Source organism: Geotrypetes seraphini, chromosome 13 (assembly GCF_902459505.1).
Source record: "Geotrypetes seraphini chromosome 13, aGeoSer1.1, whole genome shotgun sequence".
In the NCBI taxonomy this organism is placed as follows: domain Eukaryota; kingdom Metazoa; phylum Chordata; class Amphibia; order Gymnophiona; family Dermophiidae; genus Geotrypetes; species Geotrypetes seraphini.
This window is the reverse complement of record NC_047096.1, coordinates 61,090,208-61,110,544: the sequence shown is the minus strand read 5'-3', so window position 1 is coordinate 61,110,544 and position 20,337 is coordinate 61,090,208. Positions and strand designations below refer to the sequence as shown.

General features: G+C 42.1%; 1 protein-coding gene across 1 annotated transcript in view; it reads left to right on the top strand.

The window, feature by feature from the left end:
* B4GALNT2 (beta-1,4-N-acetyl-galactosaminyltransferase 2) overlaps nucleotides 1-20,337 on the top strand; it is a 71,370-nt gene that overhangs the window by 6,611 nt on the left and 44,422 nt on the right. The window contains exons 2-4 of the mRNA XM_033917502.1: nucleotides 5,902-6,063; nucleotides 11,713-11,850; nucleotides 18,745-18,851. Coding sequence (XP_033773393.1) covers nucleotides 5,902-6,063; nucleotides 11,713-11,850; nucleotides 18,745-18,851 — 407 coding nt within the window. The remainder of the gene's footprint in view (nucleotides 1-5,901; nucleotides 6,064-11,712; nucleotides 11,851-18,744; nucleotides 18,852-20,337) is intronic.

Below are 20,337 nucleotides of genomic sequence, written 5' to 3'. Positions count from 1 at the left end.
TCCAGTTTCCCTCTCGTTTTTCACATTTCACTTTCTTTTATTTTTATGCAATGTAACCCACCTATTCCCCTTTTGTAGCATGTTTTGTCTGTATTGACCGTGTTACCAGTCTTTTCTTTCCCTTTTTTAATATACTGTATATTATATTTTAAAATTTTGTACAACTGTAAACCACTTTGGCATTTAAAGTGGTGATGAGTCAAAACTGCGAGAGACAATCGTGCACGGACATTGCGGGCAGACAAACGCACGCAGGACATCAGCATGCTGGATTAAAACACAATTTTAAAGCACTCCAAGAGGGTATATGGGGTAACCCCCTACTTTACTTAGAACAGTTGGCACTCCCGTTGTGGGGTGGAACCCCACATTACAGAGGAAACTGTAATTTTTCCCTAATAAAGAGGGAAATCGGCTGTTTCCTCTCTAATGGGGGTTTCCCCCCAACACCCCCCACAACGAGAGCGCCAACACACACTCCCTCGGAGCACTTTAAAATTGCATTTTAATCCAGCGCACTGATGTCCTGCCTGCGATTGTCTGCCCGGCAATGTCCGCACGCAATTGTCTCGCACGGTTTAGTTTATGTACCATTTAAAGCAGTATATCAAGACTAAATAAACTTGAAACTTGTCATTTAATGTTGGTAGGAGTTTAGATGCTTTGATGGTATGTATTGCTCATAAAGAGACATTTTCTGTATGAGAGATTTCATGTAAAATGTCATATAAAAATTATAGTTAAGTATTCTGCTGGCCAGCATGGAACTCTGGAACACTCTGCATCCAAACTTATCGAAAGTTTTGCTTTCTCTCCCAGTTGGAGTGCTTGCATAAGTTCTGGAACTGTGTGCCTTTTTCTTTTTTTTGTTCAAACTTTTTATTGAAATTTTTGATATAACAACAAATAATAGTCAAAGGATACAGTCATTGGTACATAGCATGACAAAAGAAAAGATAAGAAAATAGATTAATAGTCATCTATGTCACATTTCAATTCCAAAATACACTGTATGCCAAATATAGATAAGTAGCCAAGAGGATAGTCAGTCACGATAAACAAACATAACAATCAAGAAACTTCCAAGGTGAGGTATGAGAAGAAATATGAGAGCCTGGTGAAGAAAGATGGTGTTTCTCTAAAGCATTGTTCGTATTTATTATAGAGTCCAAGTGAGTTCCACCAAAAAGTGTAATCCAACAGGGAGGATGATTTCCAGTTCTTAAGGATATGCATAAGGGCCGTTGCAAACATAGAGTCAATTAATTTTGGAGGGCAATGTGAATCAAAGAAACAAGAGTGCTGAGAACGAAGGATTGATGAGGGCCTGGTAGGTGCAAACAGCGTGGCAGAGACCTTTCTAAGTCCTGATCAGTGTCTTACATGCAAGCACATTAAAAAACTTTGGAAAAGTCAGGATAATTAACAAAACATCAGGAAACCGATGTATAGCATAGGAAAATGGGAATTCCGTATTTATGTGAATTGCTAGGTAAAGCAAGATCATAAAGGAAATTAGATACATACATTATAGAGGTATTAAAACTGCCTCCATTTTCTTTCTGTCTCTCTTTGTGTCCTTTGTCTAAACTACTGTAGTTTTCCCACCTTGACTTCATGGTTTAATTAATGCCAGACCTCTCAGTCTGGCTTGTGGTAGTTGGAGGGAAAATATAGGGTTTTACATTTTTGAATACAGATAGAGTATATGTACCTTAACAATAATTATTCAAATATAACGTGTTGCGTGTGCCTGTGAGTAATTGTATGGGATCCCATATGTGTGTGAATTTTGAGTGTGTTCTTACATATAAAATGTGCATTTAAAATTATTATAAAATTTAAGGTTTTGGAAATGATTAAGTAAAGCCAGGGACACGGTTACCATGGAAACCCTCTAGAGGCCCAGGGTCAACTAGTTTGACCTCTAGCATAGGAATTTTCAATAAGGGGGATTGTCTGGACTTTCTTTTCTTGTGTGTGTGTCAGTGAAACTTGAAACTGTCATTTTTCTCCAGACTCAGAGAGCTGGTTTGATTTAAACTTTTAAAGAATTACTGAGAGAGAAAGTGTTCAATGGGTATCTCATAATGTGTTATGCATTCAGAAATGGCTGTGAACAAAAACATAATTTGTAAAACTTTTCATAAGCCTGGTATCTATGCTAAAAAAGGTCTTTGTTCAAATACATAAGACCAGCTTCTGTTGGCTGATTGGTTGATGAGGGGTGATGTCATACTGGTCACTGCAAAAGTATATAAGTGAACCTAGTGGAATCGGCTCTCTGAGACCATGTATTATTTCAGGAAAGGCACAATTTTCACGCCTGACTGTAAATGCATCTCCATTGTACAAATGCCTTTTGAATCAAGATTTCTGTTAATTCTAATAAACAATATTTGATTGGAAATATTTGTACCATAATCATTATTTCTGAGCACCTAAGGGCGGGGTTGGAATTACACTGCTTATTAAGTCAGAAGTACAGGAAGTGATGTCTTTGATAGTGGCCCAAATACGAGACCAAAACATAAGAACATAAGCATCGCCTCTACTGAGTCAGACCACAGGTCCATCATGCCCAGCAGTCCGCTCCCGCAGCGGCCCCCCCTCCCAGGTCAATGACCTGTAAGTTATCTATTACTCTAAAGTATTTTGTATTGCATAGTACCCCTCTATTTGTACCCCTCAATCCCCTTTTTCTTCAGGAACTTGTCCAGTCCCATTTTGAAACCCACAATCACACTTTGTTCTACCACTTCCTCTGGAAGCGCATTCCAGGTGTCTACCATCCTCTGGGTGAAGAAGAACTTCCTGGCATTTGTTCTGAATCTGTCTCCCTTCAACTTTTCCGAGTGCCCTCTAGTTTTCATTTCCCTGGCCAGTCTGAAGAATCTGTCCCTCTCTACTTTCTCCATACCCTTCATGATCTTGTAAGTTTCTATCATATCCCCTCTAAGTCTCCGCTTTTCTAGGGAGAAGAGCCCCAGCTTCTCTAATCTCTCAGCATAGGAAAGGTTCTCCATGCCCTTTATCATTTTTGTTGCTCTTCTCTGGACCCTCTCAAGTACCTCCATATCCTTCTTAAGATACGGCAACCAGTATTGAACGCAGTACTCCAGATGCGGTCTCACCATCACCCTATACAGTGGGAGGATAACTTCCTTGCTTCTGGTAGTGATACCTTTTTTGATAATGCCCAACATTTTGTTCGCCTTTTTCGAGGCCGCGGCGCATTGTGCCGCTAGTTTCATTGTTCTATCTACAATAATCACCAAGTCCCTTTCTAGGTTGTCTTCCCCAATAATATCCCCCCCCCCCCCCATCGTGTAATTGTACATCGGGTTTCCTTTTCCCTTGTGCATGACTTTACATTTCTCTACATTGAAGCTCATCTGCCATTTATTTGCCCAGTCACTCAGTTTGTTCAGGTCCCTTTGAAGTTCTCTATATTCCTCAACAGTTCTAACCTTACCGGAGAGTTTTGTGTCATCCGCAAATTTTATAATTTCGTACTTCGTCTCTGCTTCCAGGTCATTAATAAATATATTAAACAGCAGCGGTCCCAGCACTGACCCCTGCGGGATGCCACTCGTGACCCCTTTCTAGTCAGAATAGTGACCTTTCACTCTTATTCTCTGTTTCCTGTTCGCCAGCCAGTTTCTGATCCATCTGTGTATGTCCCCTTCCACTCCGTGGTTCCACAGTTTCCTTAGTAGGCGCTCGTGGGGCACCTTGTCGAAGGCTTTCTGGAAATCCAGTCTATGGGTTCGCCTTTGTCTAGTTGTTCGCTTATCTCCTCAAAGATGTGCAGTAGGTTTGTTTGGCATGATCTACCATTACAGAAACCATGCTGGCTAGTTCTCATCAGCTTATTTTTTTCTTAATTCCCTTTGTCGCCTCTGGATCCTTTCTTGAAGATGGGCGTAACATTCGCTATCCTCCAGTCTTCTGGGATTACCCCTGTTTTCAGGGATAGGTTGCAAATCTGCTGTAGTAACTCTGCTATTTCATCTCTAAGCTCTTTTAGTATTCTCGGGTGAATTCCGTCTGGGTCTGGAGATTTGTCCAATTTTAGTCTATCTATCTGTTTGAGTACGTCTTCGAGGCTTACCTCCATGCACAATAATTTTTCCTCTTCGTCCCCCTTGAAGAATCTTTCCGGCTCCGGCACATTGGATGTGTCCTCTTTTGTGAATACCGACGAGAAGAATGTGTTTAATCTGTCCTCCACCTCCTTTTCCACCTTTACCTCTTCCCTTGCTGGTTGTTTCCCCTTCACATATCGAAAGAATGGTTTGAAATTCCGCGCCTCCTTGGCAAATCTCTCTTCATACTCTCTTTTTGCTGATCTGACCATGCGGTGACATTCTTTTTGATGCATCCTGTGCTCTTTCCAATTTTCTTTGGATTTATCCTTTTTCCATTTCCTGAAGGATTTTTTCTTGTCTCCTATCACCTTCTTAACTTCCTTGGTTAACTATGGTGGGTCTCTTGCTTGATTCTTTCTGCACCCCTTTCTAAACCTGGGTATATACCGGTTTTGTGCTTCATTTACCGTGTCCTTGAATAGGGTCCAGGCTTGCTCCACTGTGAACATGACCTTTTCTGCATATTTTTGGGTCTTAAATTCCCTTGGCCTTGGAGAGCCTGAGTGCTGTCATTGCATGGATTGTTGTCTAAGGATCAAAGTTGGCACCAGCTCATTGAAAATACTGCAAGATTAACTTGGAAGTGTCCACTCGATGTTGTTTCTCATCAGCATTCAAACATCTGGGTACCCACTTAGCTGACAGCTTCTACATACCCAGCTGCTCATGGATTATACACCCAATATATTCCCTGGATATCTGTAATGTCTTAGCAATTGTTTTAGCTGATATTCGTTGACCTGCCAAAATCAGATCATGGCCATAGTCAACAATTTCAGGAGCTGACACCGTTTGAAGCCTCCCAGACCTTGCTGCATCTTCAGTCTCAATCTCCAAGCTGAAAGTCTGCACACCACTTCTTCACTGTGGAGTATGATGGGCATTTTTCACTCAATGTTTACATCATACCTTAATGGATTTTCTTTGGAGTTTTCTTCTACAGGAATAGTAACCTCTTGATTGCTCAGAGTTTCACTCTTGAAAATTCCACACTTTTCAATGACTTGGTTTAATCAATGATCTAAAATAATGTCAAAACATAGCATTGCGATTCTGCAAATTGGCACTTTGCAAAATAAAGTAACGCTTTTCAGCTACAGTGACAAAATAACGCTCAGAATTTAGGAAATTGGTTGGGCTGAGAACTTTTCAGCACCCCGTCATCAAAATCAATTTAAAAATTATTTTTAAAAAATAATTTTCCAGTAGGTGACTAACTTGGTAGACGCAATGTAGGCATCTACTCCAAGGCACCTACCCGGAAAGTAGGCATGGTTAGTGGTAGAGTTTGGGCATGGATTGTATTAGACACCGGTAGGCGCCTACCTCAGGTGCCCTATTTTAGGCCATGAAAATTCTGGCCTTATATACCGACAGCTAAGTTTTAGACGCCTACCTATACCTAATGTGATTCTACAAATGGTGTCTAACTTTGAATGATATGCGGTAAGTGCCATTTTCCTAGGCGCTGTTTATAGAATCAGGCCCTAAATGCTAAGATGCCCAGAGGAATAAAATGGGCATCTTAGCATTTAGCACATGCACAATCCATTAACACACCTTTGTAAAAGGAACCCTAGGTTTGTATTTGATGCAATAGAAGGCTAAGTAACTTGCCTAAGATCATAAGGACTGTGAGTGAAATTTGGACTGGGCTTCCCTGATTCTCAGCCTGCCACCTAACCATTAGGCAACTCCATCTCTCTCTCCTTTTACCCATTAATCTTCTTTTTCTTTTGTTTCTTTGAAGGAATAACATATTGAAGTTGTTGGTGAAATTTGTGGTCGTGGGATTCGTGTCCTACTTCATGGTAACATGGTTTTTTCTTAGAAAAAGAAAAACTTCTGCATCGCTTCCAGCATTTCACTCTAATAAGACGTTTGACAACTTGTTTCTCTACGATGGAATCAGGTCAGTAGCCTTTTAAATCTAATGAAACATGTAAAAGAACATTGGAGACCTCACTAGAGGGGTGAGGGTTTCCCTGGAGGTAGACATAAAAGTCTTGTAAATAGAAAAAACAAAGTAAAGAGCCAATCCAACGTTGGTTATATGAGCTTGAACTGCCTGACGCTCTGTTTTTGCAAGTGTTTCAGTCACATGACCATCGGGGGAGGGGGGATCAAATTTTCAGGATATCCACAATGAATATGTATGAGATGGATTTTCATGCACTGCCTCCTTGAGATGCAAATCTATCTCATTCATATTTATGGTGGATATCCTGAAAACCTGACCTGCCTGTGGCTCTCAAGGACCGGAATTGTCTACCCCTGGATTAGTGGAACTCTTGTGAAATGGGCCTCCAAGAGGACAGAATGAAGACCTCACAGTTGGCATTTGGGTTTGGCTTCAAAGACATCTTTGTCTACAGGATGGAATCTGTGGGAATGTACTGGATTCTACTCATTCTGTTCCTTCAAAAAAGGTGGACCTTACCTGGATCTCTGCAGCTCCTCATTATTCACCTAGGAGGGAACAACTCGGGAGCCATGTCTTGCGTTGATCTGGTAAAAACTATCAGGCAAGACTTATCTATCATCATGCAAAGTTTTAAGAGTTTACTGATAGCTTGGCCCATCATTATACCATGCTTATGTTTCAAACAGAAGAAATTACGGGATAGAGGACATTAAAAGTAGAAACATAGAAACATAATTGCAGATAAAGGCCAAATGACCCATCAAGTCTGCCCATCCACAGTAACCATTATCTCTTTCTCTCTCTCAGAGATCCCACGTGCCTATCCCAGGCCCTCAGACACAGTCTCTATTTCCACCACTTCTTCCAGGAGACTGTTCCACACATCTACCACCCTTTCCGTATAAAAGTATTTCCTCAGATTACTTCGGAGCCTATCACCTCTTAACTTCATCCTATGCACTACCATTGCATTTTCCTTTCAAATGAAAGACTCGACTCATGCACATTTATATTACATAGGTGTTTAAAAGACTCTATCATATCTCCCCTCTCCCGCCTTTCCTCCAAAGTATACAGATTGAGATCTTTAAGTCTGTCCCCATATGCCTTAACATGAAGATCACATACCATTTTAGTAGCCTTCCTCTGGACCGACTCCATCCTTTTCATATCTTTTTGAAGGTGCGGACTCCAGAATTGTACACAATATTCTAAATGAGGTCTCACCAGAGTCTTATACAGAGACATCAATACCTTCCTCTGAATGTCTAGATTGTCACCTAGCCTGGTGACTAGGTGTTGGTGCTCAACATAACTGCTCACCACCAATATTCAGTAGCTGGCTGGCCAAGGCATGCGGCCAGATAGACCTGCTTTATAGGCCAGTCTATCTTTGGCCATTAGGACTTAGCTGGCTAACTGCTGAATATTGGCTTGGCCAACTGAGTCCACAGTGGTGAACTTTAAACCGGTAATTCAATGCCAGTGGTTGGACTATCTCCCACGGTCTGAATAGCCATTTTTTCCTTGGCTAGGAGGACTCCAACATGCTCTACAACCGCTTTGAAATCCCAGAGTAATGCAAGAGTTGGATCCCCAGGACTTCTAACTTGATTGGCATTTTGCCTAATCTTTTGCTTAGTACATACCCAGATACAGAGTAACTATTTACAAAAGTAATATTTTAGCTGGAACCAGGGCCAGGACCGGAACCCAACAAAACACAAACAAGAAACCTCTGTCTCCACTGAATGTAATAAAACAACACTAACCACAAATGGGAAGCAAAGTAGAGTCGATATAACCAAGTTTATTGATGAGCAAAAACATAAAAAAATTAAAAACAATTGCAACTGTCGCTGGTAACACCATGGAATGACACAATTAAGAACACAAGCATAGTCTTATTGGTCAGACCAATGGTCCATCAAGCCCAGTAGCCCGTTCTCACAGTGGCCAATTCAGGTCCTTAGTACCTGGCCAGAACACAAGGAGTAGCAACATTTCATGCTACCGATCCCAGGACAAGCAGTGGCTTCCCCATGTCTTTCTCAATAACAGACTATGAACGTTTCCTCCAGAAACTTGTCCAAACCTTTCTTAAAACTTGCTCGTACCACAACCTCTTGCAATGCATTCCAGAGCTTAACTATTCTCTGAGTGAACAATCATTTCCTCCTATTGGTTTTAAGTATTTCCCTGTAACTTCATCGAATGTGCCCTAGTCTTTGTAACTTTTGACGAGTGAAATATCAATCCACTTGTTCCCGTTCTACTCCACTCAGGATTTTGTAGACTTCAATCATATCTCCCCTCAGCTGTCTCTTTTCCAGGCTGAATAGCCCTAACCTCTTTAGCCTTTCCTCATATGAGAGGAGTTCCATTCCCTTTATCATCTTGGTTGCTCGTCTTTGAACCTTTTCTAGTGCCGCTATATCTTTCTTGAGATAATTCAAATATCACGGCTATTTTGGGGGTATTTCCGGGACGGAGTCAGCACTTGGTGAGTTAAGTGCCAATATTCAGCACTTTACCAACCAGTGTAACGGCATAAATGAGACCGCATAAAACACTGTGCTATCTCCAATGATGTAGTTAGAGAATGACATGGGGACAATTTTTCCCTGTCACCGTGGGAGCTCATTTTCCTGTCCCTGCCCCATCCCTACAAGCTTTGTCCTCATCTGCACAAGCCTCGAATACTGTAAAATCATAAATGTTCGAGGCTTGTGTTAGGGCAAAGCTTACAGGAATGAGGCAGGGACAGGGACAGTGACAGTGACAAAACTCGGGACGGAACAGGGAAATTGAGTTCCTGCAGAGATGTCATTCTCCAGGCGTAGTAAGGGTGAGCGACACCCGGGGAGGAGGTGCCTCTCCCCCGCCCCCCTGCCGCACATGCTCGCCCCCTTCCCCCATTCCTTTTTAACTTCTCTGGTGTGAGCAGCTTGCCCACATCCATAACAGCTCGCCCTTTGATGTCATTTCTTAGGTGCGGGTCCAGGAAATGAGATCAGAGAGAGCACCGATGCCAAAGCGGGCAACAACCTCGCGTAGGGAAAGTAAAAAAGGTTCGAGGAAAGTCGAGGGGCATGCGGCAAGGAGAGGAGGGGGGGGCGGAGAGGAGAAGGGGTTCCACACCCTTAAGAAGACCGTGCCTGGGGTAGACCGCTCCCCCCCACACACACACATCCACCTTACTACGCCACTGGCTATCTCTATGCGGCAACCCGTGATTGGTTAAGTTCTGAATATTGATTTAACTGGCCATGTATTAGCCAACATAAACTGGATATTTAATGCTAAAGCATGGACACAGTCCTGCAAAATGCTGGCATTGAATACCCGGGAATAATGCCACCAAAACGCTCACCACCGCTGGCTGAATATTTTCCCCCAGACATTCAACATTCCATATTCAGATTGATGCCAGCTCGGAATATCTGGATAGCATGACGAATGGCTGCACTGCCCGAAGAATGCTGAGATGCAAATCACTATCCAGATGGCTATGTTAGGATTGCGTGATTAATGCCATTCGCTTCCCTGTCACTATAGAACCAAGACATTGTGTACAAATATTCAGTGGCACTATCCAGACATTCACACACACACACACACACACCCTTCCTTTTACAAAACTGTGGTAGTGACTGCAACACTCCGATACCCATTAAATTCCTATGGGCGTCAGAGCGATTACTGTAGCTAGCAGCCCTCAGATAACTAACCAACTGCCTCGCCAACTGCGTTTCAAGTTTATTTAAAAATGTATTATACCGCCTAATCAGGCTTCTAGGCGGTGTACATCAATCAATTGAAACAATTAGATTAAAAAATATAAACATGATTGGGGAAAGTTTAACAAGACAGCCAAACTTGAACGAAAGGAAAAAGGGGTAGACCTACAAAATTTAAAAGAAAAGGAACATGGAAGGAGCAAAACAAAAGGTAGGGAGTAGTCCTAGGTGAGGAATGTCAGGATGTTCTAATGAGGACAGTTGCTATGCAACAGCGTCTTTAATCAGAAAGATTTGAAATGTTTTAGGTTTGATTCTTCTCTTATGTAGTTTGGTACAGTAACCGAAATAATATTCGATCGCATGGTGTTAATATGTTTTAGAGATGGGATATTGAGAAGATGTTGTGTAACGGAACGAAGGGCTCTGAGGGGATGTAGAGAATAAGAAGTCTATTGATGAATTCTGATTGATTGCTGGCTCTAGTTTTAAATGTTAGTAGGAGGATTTTCTATGTAATTCTACGTTCGATGAGCAGCCAATGTGCTTTGGTCTATTGCTCATGCGGACTTACATATTCCGACTGTTAAGGAATTACATTTTGCAGATGTCCAGGGAGAGTATATTTTCATGCATAGGTCTCAGTGAATGGAACAAGCTTCCACTGAATATTCGTCGGCAGCAGAATTTAAAAAAAATTGCTGATAAACCTACCTTTTTTGTCAAATGAAGTATAGAATTTAAGTTTTGCAATTGGATATAGTGACATAGCTCAGGTCGCTTTATTTTATTGTTTCTAATGGTCTTGAATGTGTAGTGTTTTACGTATGTGACCCTCCTTGGAAAAGGCAGGATACAAATAAATACACTTCTCCCTCCGTATTCGCTGTGATAGGGGATTAACAGAACCGCAAATACAGAAAAACTGCAAATAACTTTTTCATATGTTATTCGCTGTTTTCTATTAAAAACTATCATGAATATGGTGAAACCGCGAATAACATGGTGGGAAACTTGGCCTGTAACTGAAGGAGAGGCAAAACACGGTGAAGAAAGTGCTGGGAATCAGCAATTTTTCTCTGTAAACCCTTGGAATTGGCGATTTCTCTATATAAGCTGATGTAATTTAGGGGAGAGGAGCCAGCAAGCTAAAAACCTTAGATAATTGTCCCTTTATTTTAGCCTTTTGGAACTCAATATGGGATCAAGTAAATTGTTTATTAGAAAACCATGTGGCATTTTCTTATGATACAGTATTATTTGGAATGTCTATGAGGAAAAAGAGTCAGATATCTTCACATAATAACATTCTTTTATTGATCATGACTGGAATCGCCATTCAACATATCACTAATAATTGGAAAGATCACAGTAGACTAAATTTTAATTTTGGGTGGAATTCATTATGTCACATGTACAGAATGGAAAGATCATTAGCTATTCAACATGGAAATTATAAGAACTTTATTAAAATTTGGGAGCCATTAACATCCTTTTGTAAAGATTAACGCCATTTTCCTTTGGAAGTATACACCAGTTAGTATAGAAAGGGGGGAGGGTATTATATTTTATTGTTCAGTTTAGAAATTGTGAATGGGTTTGACGGGTGGGGTGAGGGTTAAATATTTGTATTATAAGATATAATAGTAAGAATATAAAGTGATGTATGCTGTGATACTGATTTGATATTTGTACACTTCATGAAAGTTTTGAAAATGAATAAAGAATTTAAAAAAAAAAAGAAACCGCAAATACGGAGGGAGAAGTGTAAACGATAAAACTATGGCAGTTATCGCGATACTTTCCTTTAAATATTGACCTAAGGCGTGTGGGGGGGGGGGGGTTTCCATTGAGGGATGCAAAAAAAGAGTCTATTTAACCATACTTTTTTCTACAGCTTATTTCAGAATAAATCGTGCTCCTGTCAGAATATGAGAGGAATGCAAGTCTATCATCTGCACACGTATTTCAGCCCAGATGAAGTAAAGTTTGTCAGAGAAAGAAGAAAGAAAGAAATGAGTCACTTCCAGAGCAGGTAAAGGATTCCCTCGGAGGTAGATCTCTCTGCAAATATGAGGAAATGAAATTGCAGGGGCCTTGTGGCACTGTGCAGGCTAGGACGGACAGACAGAGCAGTGGCATCCGCAATGTATTGAAGACTCTGGCAGCCTCTGCAGTCCTTTCTGTTTATGAAACAAATTTTTACTTCCAGGAAGGTGAGCATGGAGTGGAATATTCGTCTGTACTTGAGACTGAGAGAAAATTGTAAGCGGGTTAAAAATTTGTAAGCTAAAATAAATACACCCTAAAAGATCCAGGGATACCCTGGGAGAAGCTGGGGAGGAGCAGAGGAAAGCCAGGGAATTGGGGGATAGAGAGGGCTGGAGACAGTACAAAATTTTGTCAAAGAGCTTGGAATGTAGAGCGGGTCTAGGGCACTGCCTTGCAAACTCTCTGGAGCTGCGGCACACTAAACTCGGGGCTGCGGCTGGAGAGCATCTGGAAATGTTGACCCATGTGCGGAGGCCTTCCAGACGGGGTCCTGAGCCGCCAGTGGGGGGTGCTGGTGAGGACGAGAGGCACCGCGAGAGACACATCCTGTAGGTAGTCAGCCAGTGCCTCTCCTCCTCACCAGCGTCTCGTGGCGCACCGGGAATCGCACCGCGGCACACTTGCGATACACTGGTCTAGGGATTGCCATTTTTCAGAATGAAATGGAAGATGGTGACCATTACTTTTTGAAAAGGATGGGAAACGTGGAAATTTGTTGCATTTTAGAAAATTATTGAAAACATACCTCTTTGCACAAGCTTTTTTTTTAGCTGTACATTATACTGAGTTATGGAGATGTATCTTTCCTCTTTCATTGGATATGATGCGATGTACCCTCACTTTGATTCATGTTTTTAGTTGCCTTGATTTTTGTAGACATGTTATGTGTTTTTAAGTTATGTATGTTAATTGTGAGCCGCTTTGGCTAAAAGCGGATTATACAAATTTTAAATAAATAAATAACACGTGGAGGAGGTAAGGAGGCCTGCCAGAACTTTTGTTTTTTAATGGAATCTGGTGCTGAGGGAACATTTTCAGGAAATTTAGTGACTTTCAGAAGACAGGAGGCCTGAATTGGGGCCCTTGATCTTTGTGTTCCTGAGGCATGGGATCCCTTATGTTCCTGGCCACAGCCACACAAAATAAATTTAACACTGATGCTACTAAGATACCATTAGTTCAAGAACTCTTTAGAAGAATAGTATACCAGTGTGCTGCTTTACTGCAGGTTAGGAGAATGAAACGACTTGTCCAAGGGAAAAGCAGGATTTGAACCCTCAGGTTACTCTATCTTCTGGGTTACAAATTCTGTCACAAGTTTGATTATGACCAGCTCTGCTGATAGACTATTCCAGATGTTATACTGGGAGACATAGTAATATTCCAGATGTTATACTGGGAGACAAAGTAATATGTGGGGTAAGGATATGGAAAGTGGAAATCTAATGTATATATTCCAGGGTGTATATTAATGATATGTATGCATGGTAGGAAAGGGGGGGGGGGTGAAGAGGAAGGAGTGAAAGAGGGTGTGGAATAGTCACCAGAGAAGCTATTTTTTCTGGAGTGTGAAATGTAATATTGCATTATTCCAGATATAAAACAAAAGAAAGGCAAAGCCATTGTCACAATACAACACGAGGGATTTTATTGAAAGTTCCTATGGGAAGTCCCAACTAGGATCCTGGTTTCGGCAGAGCACTGCCTTCCTCAGGGGACATACCAAACTGATCACAGGATATTACAGCGATATCTCTATTTCAGGTAGTCTTGAAAAAGACCTTTAGGACCGTACTGAAAGAAGTCCTGACAGCCAAACTGAGAGTTCCTTGACAAGTTTCTTTAGATTTAGACAGCCACCTTGAGATTTAATTTGATATTTGCTGACAGCTTCTTGGATGTCTTTATTGTGTTTGAGATGAAGAAGGAAACTTCCTTTACAGATCGCGTCAGTCAGAGGAATGTTTTCACCTGCTGAATGAAGGATTTGATGAGTAATCAGTGGAGCTTAGCTGTGCCGCGTTTTTTTGCCATTAATGACTGAAATCAGCTGTCATTTGTCTCACAGCTGTGTGGCAGTTTTTGCTGAGAAAATACGAGAGCTGCCATTGAGAAGTAGGTCAGAAGTGCGATTTGGCTGATTGCAAGTTATTGGCAGTTGAGTTTTGATTCGCTGACAGTGGCTGGTGAACTGGCTGTCGGCTGATGTTTGTTTTTGCCTGCCTGATACAGTTTTCTTGCACTCTGTAAACTTTATCTGACTGCTAATTGATAATCAAATACTAACCAGCAGAGGATTGAAGCAGTATCGGTGCTTTGAGTTAACTGACGGCGACTGACCGTGATCCAGCAGCTTGAAACCAGCACAGGAAACAAAGGAGGTTTGATCCACTCGTCTTTCGAGCTGGCGGGAGCTATGTGGCTGGAGTGCTGACAGTGGCTGGTGAACTGGCTGTCGGTTGATGTTTGGTTTTTTTTCCAGCCTGGTACAGTTCTCTCCCACTCTGAAAACTTTATCTGACTGCTAGTTGAAAATCAGCACAGATACTGACGAGCAGAATAGTGAAGCCGGAGCCGCACCGAAGCCAAAGGCAGGCAGTAGAATCAGCGGCTGGGACTTGAAAGCACTGCTCTGCCCCTCCCCCAATCCAGCAGGAGATAGCGGTGAGCACAAGGAGACGCCAGGACCGCACTGAAACCAGCAGCAGAAGCAGCGGCTCCACCCCTTCCCCAATCCAGCAGGGGATAACGGTGAGCACAAGGAGACGCCAGGGCCGCACCGAAACCAGTAGCAGGCAGCAGAATCAGCAGCAGGGATTTAAGAGCACAGCTCCGCCCCTCCCCCGATCCAGCAGGGGATAACGGTGAGCACAAGGAGATGCTGGGGCCGCACCGAAGCCAGCGGCAAGGACCTAGGAGCACAGCTCCACCCCTCCCCCGATCCAGCAGGGTTCTATACCATACTAGATATGTTAGGTACAATGAGCTTCACATCTTGCACCACCATAAGAACCACACTTTTAAGTTATACACAAGTAATCCTTCTGATACTCCTGCTCTTAACAGACTGGAAAACAACTGCACACAATATATATCCAATACCCATCATAGCATATTCCAAAGGAATTACCCAGCCAAACTGGCATCTCATATTAAACAGAAACACATACTATCAGCCCTTCACATATCAACCCTCCTCTAAATTAACAACTAGAAAACCAACAAATCCATACAATACCACAAAACTACCCCACCAAAGATCACTCATATACCTGAAAACAACGAGCAACTCACCAATAGAATATATCCCTCTCAAATGCGCCTATATGAACAACAGAACGCATTAAAAACTGGATAGAAGATAACCTTGATTGCCTTTTCCTCACAGAGACCTAACTCACCTCTGATACAGTCCCCAGAATAACTGAAGTCTGTCCAAAAAGCCACAAAATGACACTGGTATGCAGAGAAAACAAGAGAGGAGGAGGAATTGCCATCATAGCCAGAGACACATTAAACATACACCTACTAGACAAAATAACAAACCAATACATGGATTTACTTGCCTGTCAACTCTCAAGCACATCACTTAAAGGAACACTCACATGCATACTATGCTACATAATCCCAAGTAACTGGAGCACAGCCAAGCCAATATTTGAAGAATTTATCTATTGAAACTCCCTAGTAACTACCTACAACCTCCTTCTAGGAGACCTCAACCTTCACCTTGAAAACCATTCCTGCAAAAATGCTGAAACCGTACTAGCATACCTAGAAGCCCTAACATATAAAATCTTAGATCCTCAAACTACACATGAAAAAGGACACCAGCTGGACATCGTAGCTTACATGTCCCAACAGACCTCACACCCAGAAATTCAAACCTTAAACGGAAAATGGAATCGTTCCCTTTGGTCTGATCACTACACCTACTCCTTTGAAATCAATTGGTCTTGTAACAAATACACTCCGACTACTCAACAGACTACCTTCCTCTCACGCAAACATATAGATCCCTCAGTATTCTGGACAAAAAAAGACACCATAATCCAACACTACACATCTAAAGACTTCATCTCAAAATGGAACCTGCTAAGTAGGGCCACACTAGACGAACTAGCCCCAGAAAAACCTAAAACCAAAATCCACAGAAAATCAAACAAATGGTTCGACAATGAACTACTCCAACTCAAAAGACAATGTAGACAACTGGAAAGAAAAGTTCTCACTAAAAGTCCTCACAAACACAACACCATACATAGAGAACAACAATTCGCCCCCACCTACAGACACTCTCTTAGCTACCTACTTCAAAAACAAAATCACAAATATTAGAGCCTATTTCAACGGAACACCCTCACACATAGAAACATCATTTCCACAAACAGAAAAAGACTCAGTCGCAGCAGATAGAACCTGGTCCCATTTCTCATCTATAGAATGGGCAGAGTTCAACAATCTTTATAATAAATACAGCCATGCAGCCTATGACCTCAACCATTGCTCCCCATACCTACTGAAAAACTCAAGCATATTATTCAGCCAAGTAACCCTTCCCCACACTTGCTCTACCCAGCAGAGGCCGGGTGGGTGAAAACACGCAGTTATAGAATAAGGGGAATCCATGCCTAAATTAGTTGCAAGGATTTACACCACATTTCAGTTGGCTTAAAAACAGTAAATCCCCGGGACCGGATGGCATCCATCCGAGGGTCATCAAGGAACTGAAAGGGGCTATAGCTGAACTGCTTCAACTAATAGCCAATCTGTCGATCAAATCGGGAAGGATTCTGGAAGACTGGAAAGTGGCAAATGTTACGCCTTTCTTAAGAAAGGTTTGAGGGGAGATCTAGGAAACTACAGACCGGTGCGTCTGACCTCTGTACCGGGAAAGATGGTAGAGGTGCTGATAAAGGACTGCATCATCGATCACCTTGACGGACACAGTCTGATGAGGACCAGCCAGCACGGTTTCAGCAAGGGAAGATTTTGCTTGACGAACTTGCTGCACTTCTTCAAAGGAGTAAACAGGCAGATAGGCAAGGGCGAGCCAGTCGTAATTGTATATCTGGATTTTCATAAGGCGTTCGACAAGGTCCCACGAGCCATGGAATCGAGGGTGAAATACCGTGGGAGCGCACTGCTGGGCACGATGGACCACTGGTCTGACCCAGCAGCGGCAATTCTTATGTTCTTATGTAAATGGCCACGGCTACAATTAGGTGCAATTCCTGGCGCTAAGTGCTGTTCTATAAATGGTGCCTTACTGAGCATGCGCTGAGCATTATATAGACTGCGTTAATTGACTTGGTGTCCACTGACAAATTAGTGTGTGTTTTAGTCATTTTTCTGAAGAAGCAGTAACTAGATTTAAAGAGCAGGATACCAGAGTTGAATCTGTACGTGGAGAATACGTTAGAGAAAGTTGATACTCAAACTTGTCAATCTGCCTTAGCTACTTGTGCTAAAGATAGTTTCATGATCCATTTGCGAATGTAATCTCGTAGTTATAGAATTTACTAAAAGTGTTACTAGAAGTATGTTGATTTAAAATCCTTAATCTTAAATATGCAATGTTTGATAAAGATGTTACAGTATTTACTAGAAGTGTTATCAGAAGTATGCCGATCTAAAGTCCTTTTCTTATAAGTGCAGTATTTACTAGTGATGGTTGCATGTATTATGTTCACTTAAAACCTTTTAATCCTATAATTATAGCCCCCAGAATAAGAGTCAAGATGAATTGGGCTCAGATAGCAAGCTTGACATTAATAGGCACAATCTTAATTAAGTAGGACTAACTGATGGAGCTTACCACAATAACTACAATCTGACTTATGCCATTCCAACAAACAATAAAGTACCTTTCAATAGAGCACGTCGACTCAAACACAGCTTCTACTCAAGTCAAGAACTCCAGTTAGACCAAATGCCATCACAAATGGAAATGCTAGGGGCCCCAGATGCGATTGTAGGTAAGACGAAACCCATATTACCCTGCCAATACTCGTACAAGAGCAGAGATTGTAGCAACCTAAACCAGATTGTATACATTGCAAAATCATTACCAGGAGACTATGTACCAATAGTATGTACATGAATACACACTCAGTCTGCAACAAGACCTTAATATTAGCCAACCTCCTCAGTGATGTCACAATGGCTTGATTGTCCTATACTTGGCTCGCTTTTATTACATACGAAGGGGTGTTGATAACTTCTCAGCCCAACCAACCAACTTCATGAATTCTGAGCGTTATTTTGCCACTGGAGCTGTAAAGAGTGTTATCTTATTTGCAGAAACAAAATTCTATGTTTTGACATTGTTTCAGATCATTGATTGAACCATATCCACGTCATTCTCTTCATGCTTGGGCTGAGAACTTTTCAGACAATGGTCTTCATAGCATTTAGCACATACTAATCGTTAGTGTGTTCTAAATCCATTAGCACACCTTAGTAAAAGGACCCCTAAATATGACTGCTGTATAGAGAATGATACTGTGGCGGGTAGCTGCGGGTAACCTGCCGAAACATGGGGGAGGGGGGCGGAGTGCTCACTGCGGTCACGGGGACAAGGCCATCCAGTGCCCTGAGGATCGATGAATGGCCTTATCCCCGCAGTTAAGGGAGGGAAGGCGCGTGGTCACCAAATTTTTCCCCGTGTCATTCTCTACTGCTGTACATAAAGCTACAGCCAGCAGTTTTCTTAACTGCACTCACTGCTGACTTTGAATATTGATCAAATAATTTTCAATAAATAAATTCATTTGTACATCTGTGCTTAGATACCTTCTTAGTATTCTTGCACCCAGTTTGAACTGTATCATAATGTGCGACTTTTTTTTTTTAATTTCTTTTCCATGTTTTACAGGCATGCACCTAAGTTTCAGAAAATTCTTCTAGCTGTACCAGACTCCCCACTGAGTTACCCCATCTATGGAGTAGAAGTGATGCCTCTTCATACTATTTTGATCCCAGGTAGATTTTCTCACTGGTAACTAGAATCAAGAGATTGTCACTAGAGCAGGGGTAGGGAACTCCGGTCCTCGAGAGCCATATTCCAGTCGGGTTTTCCCCAATGAATATGCATGAGATCTATTTGCATGCACAGCTTTCAATGCATATTCATTGGGGAAATTCTGAAAATCCGACTGGAATACGGCTCTCGAGGACCAGAGTTCCCTACCCCTGCACTAGAGAATGACATGGGGACAAATTTTGTCCCGTCCCCGAGGGAACTTATTTTCCTGTCCCGTCGAGTTCTTTTTCTGTAAGCTCTGTCCTCATCTGCACAAGCTTCAAGCACTTTAAAATCAAAAGTGTTTGAGGCTTGTGCGGTTAAGGCAGAGCTTACAGGAATGGGACAGGGACAGCGACAACGACAAAACTCATGGGAACGGAACAGGGAAATTGAATTCCTGTGGGGACGGGGACAAATTTGTCCCCATGTCATTCTCTAATTGCCACATTGCTGACAGAATGATGTTTGCTGATGGACACTCATAAGGGACCAATTCTGTACATGGCATTGCACTGATCACAAATCCTTTAACTGAGGCCCATGCAGACAGACTTATTTGGTCTGTGTCCCGCAAATGGCAAAACACAGGTGAAACTTCAGCATCCCCAGTGTTATAGATCATTCTATTGTCTCATAATGCAAGTAGGGGTGTGGCGCAGCTCAGTGGAGAGGGCAAAACATCTTGATTAGTAAGTTGAATACTGTGAGCAATACTTGGAGTCTTACTTATAATATATCAACACTAAAGTTGCCAGATTTCCTCTATAAAAAAAAAGGGACACCTAGCCCCGCCCCATTTTGGCTCCAGCCCCGCCCTGTTCTGCCTCCAGTTCCACCCTATACCGCTCCCAGTCCCACCCCACATGGACCTCCCTGAGCTTGGGGCTGCGCCTGCGCAGATATCAACAAGATGATGTCACATGCATGTGTATGACATCATCGCGTTGACATCCATGCAGGTGCAAACATGACCCTGAGATCTGACAAACTGCTGGGTTTTGGAAATCCTTGCAGACACTCGGACGGTCCTGTATAAAGAGGATATGTCCAGGTTTTCCCTGACATCTGTGTGGAGGTCATCTTCAGCGAACTACAGGCTGTCTGAGCTAAGTGGTTTATTTGACTTAACATGAGCGTTGTAAGTTCCCTCCCAGTCATTGCTGCGGGCGGGATTCCTAACCACTAGTGGTTTTAGTTCTCCAGCTGGTTTTCTTCGTGTTTACATTTTCTAATTACATCATTTCTTATGTTTTGCTATTTAGAACTGATACGTGTAGCTACTTTTTTCACAGCGTGTTGCCATCACTCGATTAAGGATTAAGGATTTCTCCGAGGATTTCCACTTGCACTAGGATTGGGCACAGGATTGTTATGTGGACTTGGACTTTTTTATGGTTGTTTGATTGAGATTTTGAATGAGGTTTGGGATATGTTTGACTTTTT